This window comes from Eurypyga helias, unplaced genomic scaffold, assembly GCF_000690775.1.
Source record: "Eurypyga helias isolate BGI_N326 unplaced genomic scaffold, ASM69077v1 scaffold10264, whole genome shotgun sequence".
Lineage (NCBI taxonomy): Eukaryota > Metazoa > Chordata > Aves > Eurypygiformes > Eurypygidae > Eurypyga > Eurypyga helias.
Genome location: NW_010246803.1, coordinates 1,519 through 11,700, shown reverse-complemented (window position 1 = coordinate 11,700; position 10,182 = coordinate 1,519). Strand labels below are relative to the sequence as shown.

Below are 10,182 nucleotides of genomic sequence, written 5' to 3'. Positions count from 1 at the left end.
AATGGTCATTCCAAATTTTCTCATCCTTTGGTTCTTCATACTATAAAGTATTCCCAAGCCCTACAGGTCTTCCCACAATGATCACATCGAGGAATATGGTGCCTTTAATACAATAAATACATCTCCATGCCCCTGCCTCCGATCGACATGTACAATTACATCCCTAATTTGTTTCTCTCCATGTTGTTTCGTTGGTACTAGACCAGAATTCTTGGAAGTAAGTTCTAGTCCCATTATAATACTGCCATGTCCAACAAAATACCCGTGCTACACATTTTTCATTTGTAGCATTAACCTGCTGACAAAGCAGGACATCAGACCAGAACTTCCAATGCAAAGCTACCTTGTCACAACCAGAGCCTTTAAAGTTGGCATGTGAGCATTTTACCCAACTGTTATTAGGAAGCTGAACGTGGGTCTGATTCCTTTTCCCTTGATGCTTGGAAAAACTGAGTGATGCACAGCCTTGATGGACACAATCATATCCAGGAGACAGTGTCCATTCACTGGTACTTTCTCCTACAGACACCCCTCCCCACTGGTTCTATTTAGGCAATAAATACCTTTCCCTGGAAAGCAGAGTTGTCATGGGCTTCCTTCCTCAGTCCAAAAGCCAGTTCCGTTATGGACTGAACTTGAGTTACTAACCCACCATTTAGGCTGGACAGGCTGGGCTACCCATGGCCAATTTTCAGAATTTCCTGGACTTCCACAGACCTAGCAGTTGGTCAGATTAAAGTTTTGGCAATTTCTTCCCCTAAGGTCAAGAACAGATTTTTCCCAGGTCAGATTCTGGCCTTGCCAAGTGACACTGAATGGTGAAAGATGGACTTCCCCTTTGTTTTCAGGCCCACTGCCTGTTTACTTACCATTCTCCCTCTGGTCACCCCTCATGGACCCCCCTGGTCCGTTACTCGTCTGTCTCTGAACAGTCACGGGTACCCAATCAGTCGTCCAGGACCGGCGGACATTGAAAGGGAGCTGATCACCCAAATATGGGTGAGGAGCACCGTCAGCCCTGTCCGTCACCCACCGTCCCTGGAAGGTGGAAGGATCCCGGACGAGCCCCCATTTGTACAGAAAATCAAGCTCCCAGGAGTCAGTGTTCACCAGGGAGACAGAGGAGTCCTGTAAAACAATAACAATAAAACTTTATTGGAATAAAGGGAGAGTCCACAGGACATATTCCTGGGGGGTCTCTCAACCTACAGAGGGACGCAGCCCCCTTTTATCCTACTTCTCCAACTGCAAGAGACCCTCCTCATTTCCCCGTTGGCTGAGGTGCTCTGAGTGTACACACTGCCCCATCTGCCTGAGACATTTGAGATACTCAGGTGGTTTAACACATTCAAGGGATAATGTTGTTTCGATATTCCTTCTTCTCTTCAGTCTGAGTTCATACAGGCTTCTTTTGTCCCTTGTCTTGAGCCTGGGTGTGCACAAGTGTCTTCTGTAAAGACACGAACTGGTGTTCCTATCAGCTGCAAGGGTGCATTGCTGGCTCATGGTCAGCTTGGTGTCTGCCAAGACTCCCAGGTTCTTCCCAGCAAAGCAGCTTTGCACCTGTACAGCCCCAGCATGTACTGGTGTCTGGGGTTATTCCTCTCTAGGTGCAGGACTTTGTATTTCCCCTTGTTGAACAGGATATTCTTCTCTGCCTTCTCTCTCAATGGCTGCACAACCATGTGGCTGTATTTACCACGTCCCACAGTTTTGTGTCATCTGCAAACTTGCTGAGCTTCTACTGTCCCATCACCCAGGGCATTAATGATAGTATTGGCCCCATTATTGAAACCTGGGGTACACCTCAAGTGATGTGCCTCCAACTGATCACCCTTTGAGCCTGATTGTTCAGCCGGTTTTCAGTCCACCTCACTATCTACTTATCAAACCCATGCTTTGTCAGCTTCTCTGTGATGATATTAACAAAGAGACAGTGTCAAAAGCTTCACTAAATTTGAGGTAAACATTATCTGCTCTTCTCCCCTTGTCCATCAAGCGAATCTTCCTCATTGTAGAAGGCTGTCGGGTTGGTCAAGCATTATTTCCCCTTTGTAACTCTATGCTGACTGTTCTTGATAACCTTCCTGTCTTTCATGTGTTTGGAAATGCTTTCCAGAAGGATTTTCCCTGTCATTTTCCCAGGGAAGTCACACAGGGCTGTGTAAAAAGTTTTCTTGAGGGGGTGTGTGTTTTTAAAAAGCTCACTTGCTGTTCTGTTTGCGCGCATTGACGTCAGGATGTCTGTTAAGTGGGAGCTAACTGTAAAGGCATCAGTCCGCATCTTTGCTAAAAAAGCATGTTTTCCCTCAATAGCTGAGAAAGCTCCTGGAGTTGACTGAAATGAATTAGCAAGTGAATTAGTTTTGTTACTGCTTGCCCCCTCTTTGTATCTAGACAATATCTTTCTTTTTAGATTGTAAGTTGTGAGGAGTGTTAAGTCCTTGTGACTTCAGTGATCAGTTCCATATATATTTTCCATTATTCATGGTGCACTTTGTATTACATAAACAAGCCTAAGATGGCAGAACAGCTAGTGATGAGGAGTTAATGTATATGCATAAGTGGGTGGAGGAGGTAATTTAGGAAGACATTTCCAAAGTAGTAGTTATAATCTGTATTATATCATATGGACTGTATTAAAAATTAACAGCGAACAAAGTTGAATCCATAAAGAGAAACATACTGTGCATAGTCTCGTTATATACAGCTTATGGACATACAGCACAACTTGTAAACAACTTCGCCTTGAGATTGTCTGCATAAAAATCCTAAATGATACTCTTAATAGAATCCAGACTAGAAAGGAAAATCTGGGGGGGGGCTCAGGGGAAGAAGGTAAGGAAATGAGAAGTTCGAACTGTCTAGCTGATGCTTTAGAAGAGGAACTTGGTGTGTGTGTGTATAGGGGGAATGTGAGGGGGTTATAGGGCTTTGCTAAGGAGAACTGGTTCTGGGGTTGGTTTCTCACATGCTGGCTTCTACATCATCAAGAACAACTGAGTTATGAAGGCTGTAGGTAATTTCTACAAATAAGATTTGGAGGGTGAAAATACACTGAAACTTTTCTCACATGCTGAGACATAATTCACTTTGAGGTCTTTTTTCTTGTCGTGGTTTAGCCCTGTCAGCCAATGCAGCTTTACCACTCCACCCCCCCACTGCCAGTGAGGAAGGGTCGGAGGAAAGCAAGGGGGGCTCATAAAAAGTTGAGATACGAACTATTTGATTATATAAATGAAACTTGGGGAGTTACTAACAATACTGTTGCTAATAAGCAATTAAAAGAACAGAGAAATAGCACAAATTATACAGGATCTCACCACCCGTGGGTGGACAGTCAGGTTCCAGGCAAGGCAGAAAAATAAATCCAAAGCCCCGAGGAGAGAAACCCCCTCCCTGAGCCCAGGAGTGAGAGCAGCAGGAAAGAAAACCTTCAACTGCTCCTTCCCAGAACAACCTGCCTGACAGAAGTTGCAGTCTGCTAATCCCCCGACACAAAGACCTCACTGCCACGAGGTGACACAGACACACACACCCCACCTTCCAATGATTGATGTATTAAGGAATGACACAAAATCTTACAGACTGCCCTAGGAGAGCAGCTCATCACTGCCTGGGACCAGGACATTTCTGTTAGCTCTTTGATTTGTCCTAAGTTTATTTAACTGCCCAAATTAAACTTAATGTACTTTATTCTCCCCTCAACTCTTCTTCAAGAAGTAAGGTTCCTCTCTCCTTTTTAGAGCTAAGGAGATCTTAAAGATGACGTGAAGAATTCTCAATTGTTACATTTTATTTGGGAGTAAAACCCCCTATTAATCAGTATTCAATGTGCTGATTGGAGTTTGAGGAGTTGGAATTCATACTAACAGAGATGTAAGGGCTGCTAAAATTTGGAGCCAAGCATCCTTTGTCAGATGTTAGTCAGCACTTTTTCGGCAGCTTGTCTTCCCATAGCCAGGTGATGTGCATGTGAGGAGTACTGAATATGCAGAAATTCCTTAAGAAACTGACTTTCCAGCTCAGTGCCACAGAGTTCTCATTTAACTCTCTAGTTTAGTCCTTGATCTTTATTGAGTAAATAACGGAGTTTGTGACTAATGCAGTAGATCAAAAAATGTGATTTTTTTTTTTTTAAGGTCTTCTCTGTGTATGTGTGAAATGTGATGTGAATTAGCTATTCACCAGTTTTAAGATTTAGTAATAGAGAGCACTTTATTTAAACGAATGCTGTTTTGAAATTTTCCCGATACTGTGTTTCCTAATTCTGTTCCAAGTTGCTGTTGAATAGATGCTGTAATTAATTATGTGTGGCTTCATGTGGCTCCAAGTGTTCCTGCCTTAGTATTATGCATATTGTTTCTGCCAGATAACAAATATGCACTTCTTGTCACTTAGAGAGGAAAAAAGTCAACGAAATCAGAGCTGGAAAGCCATCTTCATCAGTACCTACTCTGACCTAGGGAGATACATCCGATGCTATGCTACACTGAAAAAAGCCTGGGATGACCTAGAGAAATACTTGGGGCAGCGGTGTCCTCGGATGATTGGTTCTTTGAAAGGTACGGTGCAAAACCTGCTCTCTCTGGTAGGCCGGCTGGTGCGACCTTGTCTGTTACGGAGTTTCACACTGCTTTCGTCCTAGGTGTGTGCCGCAATTACGGGAGCCCTGAAAGCCAAGTAGACGTGCTTTCCTGTCTCTGCTAGTAAACGAGTAAATTAGAGCACGTGTGTCATCCTTGCCCATTTACTGGTGAACCATAGGTTCTCTGGAGTTTTCGCAAAAGAAATCAAGTTTGGTTCTTTTCTAGTGACCAGTCCATCATCTTTACCCTGGATAATCAGGAGATGAATACACTTTTACTGCTTTTGTCTTTAGCTGCTATGACTGATTTTAATTTTTTTGTTGTTTATTATTATTCAGTTTAACAGTCATGTTACTTCAAGGACATGGGACCTGTTAGTGTGATTTTATTTGTGAGGTTTTCTTAAGACCTCATTAAAACATTTAACATGAAAGCAGGCATTTTAAACTAAAGCCAAACAAAAAGTTGTTTTTTTTTTCTTCTGTACGTTCCTCTAATGAAGGTAAATTAGTGGCTTCATAATAATTTTTTTTTTTTTACACCCTTCCCCCCCGAGATTCTTTTTTCAATTTAAGTTTGTGTTTTGATATTTGGAGTAATTCTAGTGTTCTGGTTCATAAACCTTACACAGCAAGGCATACTGGAAATTTGGCTTTTCTGGCATAGGGACAACATAACTTACATTTTCCACTCTACTTCAGTCTTCTGTATGAAACTGACTATTAGACCAAGATGTTTGATTTAACATGATCTGTGAAATGAAGAGAAATCTATAGACAGTGATCTCTTTCCTAGGTAAATCTTGCATGTTTCTTGACTTGCTGGATAGTGACAGATTCTTAAGTTTTGTTAAGTATTTGTGAATAACAAAACATGGTTTGAACTTAATAATTATTGTTTAAAAAAAAGAAAAATGTTACTTCTGAGTATTAGTGAAGGAATGCCTTTTTAGGAAAAAGCCAAAAGGGTTATATGTAGCCTGAACTGTTGTGTAACACACGCTGTAGTATGTGGTGCTCTAGTATGTGGTGTAGATATCCATGCCTTAATTTATGTATCTTCCATACTGCTTTATCAAAAACAGACTTCACTAAGGTAACCAGAACAACTGAATTGTCAGTCAAATATTTTGTTAAGAAGATATCTGTGGTGGAGGTGGTGAAATGAACAGATTTTACCACAGTTCTGCTTTCAAAATCCCCCAGAGGAACTTGGTGCAATGAAGCCTCTCCTTGTCTAAATTTATTTTTGTCTTGGTGTAAAGTTATCAATTTCCACAGTTGTATAGTGATGGCAGGTTTTAGCAGGAGCTGTTCCATACCTTACACTTTTTTAATACCATTTGTACAGCATCTTGTTTCAATGAACTGTTAAATTATGCCATATAAATTAAACTGATAATGAATATGAAAAAGGGTAAAAAAACCCCAGAACAAACACCCAAAAATGCTTGATTTGAACAAATCACACGGGCCTCCCAGTTCATCTTTGTTAGAAGTGAGGGTGCAGAAACCCCCTGAAGTGTGTGTGTGGAGGTGTAAGGGTAGTTACTCCCCACATCTTCTCTTGATGGTATGAAAATCCCCCTGTTAGAACCCATTTATTGCTTCATATTCCAAGTGAATGGTAGCTGCAGCCAACATTGCATTACTACTGATTGGGCTGGAAACTGAAAGAAAAGAAAAAAGAGTAAAATCAGTATTGCCTGAAAGGCTTAACTGGGACTCAGTCAGCTGATGAGTGTTGTGGGAAGAAGGTTGATTTCACTTCAAAAATACTTCCTATTTAAGTCAGGCCTGTTGAGATTTTGTTGGATGGAGATTTGTGCTGTACTAAGTAATCAGTTAATGTGATCAGCTTCCTTTCACGTTTATGAGGTATTCATTCTGTGCCACCTAGCTTACAATAAAGTCAGTAAATTTTGTTTTGAGTCCGTGTTTGTTTGATCAAGGCACTTACAAATTCCATGCATTGTATTTGAAATACTTCGTGATTCTTTGATTTTTAGTGATTCTGAAGTAAAGACAGCTGTATCCCAAAACGGAACTGAATTTATCTTACTTTTGTATGCCTCTTAATTCACTTTCTCTGAATTATAAGTGACAAAATAATTGAAATCTATATTTCTTTTGTCATAATACAAAAAAAAAATCCATAATGCTAAGGTTGCTGTGGTTACTTAGAGTTCTCTTTGGCAGTTGAAAACATGCTGTTTTGTCTAGAATGTAGCTAGTTTTTGTCTTATTTCTAGTCATGCAGCTCTGATGAAATGATGTGAAATAAAACTTTGTGTTAAGACCTCTCCTTTAAATATTTCCCTTTGTCAGGCACAGCATACTGGGCACTTGGGGGTGGAGGAGTGAACCAGCATGAGATTTGAGAGTTTCATAGGAGCAACAGTTACTGATTCCCCCTCCAAAACTGCCACGTAATACTCTCTTTCTTTTTGTACGCAGAGAGTGTGCGGGAGGAAGATCTAGATGCTGTGGAAGCACAAATAGGTTGCAAACTCCCTGATGACTATCGATGTTCATTTCGTATTCACAATGGACAGAAGCTAGTTGTTCCCGGGTAAGGAGTGAATACTACATATCAAGTTATTAATTCCTTTTGTATTTCATGGATACTTTATTTATTAAAAAGGTAAAATGTCTGCTGAACAGGATAAATGAAGCATTTGTATGTATTGTAACTGAGTGACTGCTTGAAGTGATGCTTCTAGAATTGGCTGTCTTCTAGTCACAGAACTAACTGAAAACACAGATTTCTAATTGCTCAGATTAATCTTGTTCTTCAGTCCTTTTTCCTAGTAAGAACCCTTTTTTTAATAAGCAAAACTTCCAGTTCTTAGACTTCTAATCATACCACTGCACATTGCTCTCCTGAAATTTTGCTTTGTATTACATAAATAAATTAGCCTCTTGCGCTCTGCTGGCTTTGTTATTTAATAACATTTTCTTTAAAATGGTTAGGGAATAAGTTTCAAACCATATAGTCATTTTAAGTAGAATCAAAGTGTCAGTTTTGCAAATAAAGTTTTCTCAGTAGAAGATTTTACAATTTTATGCGGTTTCAGCAATTAGAAACTTGTTTTACATTAAGGTTAGAAGGCAAATGACCAACTGCAGTTTTTCCTATCTTCCAGCTGTAGAAAAAGCTTGTAGGTCAGCACTTGATGGAGTGCAGCGAGCGTTAGCAAAAGAAGGAAAGCTGCAGCAAATCGTTGCAGTGTCTGTAGGGTGCAATGTGCATGTTGCTCTAAGAAAACCTGCACTAGGAAAGAAGTTGCAGCTTCCTCCAGTTCTGGTGTTGTATGTGCAGAAGGGATATGGGAAACAGTTTTATGCAACCATAAGGATAACTCCTAGTTCTGTTTCTTTTCCAGGAGAGACTTTTTTTAGAGAGGAGGTGACCTAGTTTTGTAGACTTCAAATGAAGCTCTGCAGCTTGTGTTCTTCTTGCTTTTCGCATGACTCTTTCACTCCTACGAAGCCTCTACTGTGATGATGTGCCTGTGGCAGGAGCAGACATGCATTTGGGCATGCCTTTCACTTTGAGCAACTGCCAGTGGGCTGTGGTCCCTTGCTGTGCTCTCAGAGCGAGGGCCTGAGCCTTACACATAGGTTGTCAAACCCTGTTGGGGGAGCACTGACTGGGGGACTAGTGTGGTCTGACATGTGGGACGCAGGAGCAGGAAAGATTGACACACTGTGAGTGGAAGGTGTGGTCTTACTGTTAGGTACAGGCTTGTTTTCTTGTGGGAAATGACTACTGGAAAGATCAGGTGCAGGCAGTGGAAGTCTAGGCAGCAAGTTGTTGGCATGTTAGGTCAGAAACGGAGGAGGTTTGGGACTGGTTGTCATTGCTAGATGCTTCAGGTTTCTGTGTCTGGATGTTAACATTGCTTTTTAAACTGTAGAATGTGCTGATTCCAGGCAAGACTACGTAAGAAAAAAGAGGAGGGGACCAACTTGTATTATGCTCGTGTCTGGCAGCTTGTGCCTATGTCACTGCTTTCCTAACACTAGTGAAAGCTTAGCATCTGCAGGAGTTTACATCCTGAGCACATCAGTGAAAGGCAAATTAGATGGGAGTATGGGTGGGGCGGTGTACATTGCAGGTTTATGTACTCCTCTTACTGCTAAGCGTGCTGCTGTAGTCTGTGCCCTTGTTGATTACTTTGATTGTGTTGCCTCTTTTTATCATTTTTCCATTGTCTGCCCCTCTGTTACATTGAGTCTAGGTGGTTTTTTTTATTTGCATCCTAGCTCTCACCCTAGCCCAGCATTCATCTCAGTGTTAACTGTCGCTTCTGATGCTCACCTCCATTTCGAATCTGTTACATATTTCAGATTAGTACTATTTTTTCCAAATGTATATATCCTTTTCTGATGTATAGAGAGGCTCCTTTTACTGTCTTCAATTCCACTGTTGTCAAAAGGAAAAAATAAAATTCCCATCCTTTGCTGTGATGCTTATAAAAAGCCAGAGGAAAAATTTCGAAAGACAGTTGATAGTCTTGCCATGTCATGCTGATGAATATTGTCTCGTTCTTTCCTTTTATGTCTGTTTAGTTGTGTCTGCATGCCTTAGTTTTTATATGGAGATTATAATCGCTCTGACTCAGTAGTTGTTTGTCTTGTTTACTTCTCAACCTTTTCTTCCAAGCATATAGAGTGCCTTGCTCACTGTAGTTTTGATCAGTGACTGCTACTACAGCAGCTTGGTATCCTAATTGAAAAATCATGGGTGCTTTGATAGTACTGAAATGAGCTGGCACATGAACTTGATAGACACTTGAACCTGAGATACAGAGCACTGGTTGTTGTTACATTATGCTACTATAGGAAGCTGTGTCAGCTGTGAACGGCTTCTTTGAAGTAGTTGCAGCCATGATGGGCATCACCAACACAGTTTAAAATGCCACTTTGGGGTGTGCAAAGCATACGAGGAAGTGTTTATCTCAGAGCCATCAAGCCTCTCTGTGTGGAGGTTGATGTTGTGGACTAATAAACTGGTTCAGCACCTGGATATTAGACTTGGATTTCATCTAAATCTAATATGCATCTAGAGCACCAATAGCTTTGAATCTTTTCTGAGCATTGATTCTATCTTTGCACTGTGAGTAGTACCTTCTGTTTATCTTTCCTTTTTTTGTTGTTGTCTGTTAAGTTTGATGGGAAGCATGGCACTATCGAACCACTACCGCTCTGAAGACTTGTTGGATATCGACACAGCGGCTGGAGGTTTTCAACAGAGGCTAGGTCTGAAACAATGCCTTCCTCTTACTTTTTGCATTCATACTGGCCTGAGTCAATACATGGCCCTGGAGAGTGTGGAGGGACGAAATAAATACGAGATCTTCTATCAATGTCCAGTAAGGAAGATATGTTTATACTTGTGAATATACTTTTCTAATGATTGATGGTGTCGCTTTAAATGTTATCAGATACCTGAAATATTTTACATAGCATAAGGCAAATACTAATCATATCTGATCATACTGATTTGCTACTTGCCCCTGAGTGCCATCTGATTTTCATCCAAGCCTGATGAAAATCAGAGAAATGGCTAGTAATAGCCAAAGAGAATG

The 10,182-nt window shown here is 40.9% G+C and overlaps 1 protein-coding gene across 1 annotated transcript; it reads left to right on the top strand.

Moving 5' to 3' along the window:
• Positions 1-932: 932 nt before the first annotated feature.
• Positions 933-9,966, top strand: LOC104508801 (F-box only protein 3-like; the record flags this gene model as incomplete). Its single annotated transcript, XM_010150534.1, has 4 exons — positions 933-1,098; positions 4,373-4,565; positions 7,046-7,160; positions 9,762-9,966. Coding segments are annotated over 4 exons (679 nt in total), but the record flags the coding sequence as incomplete, so codon positions are not given.
• Between the last annotated feature and the right edge of the window lie 216 nt (positions 9,967-10,182).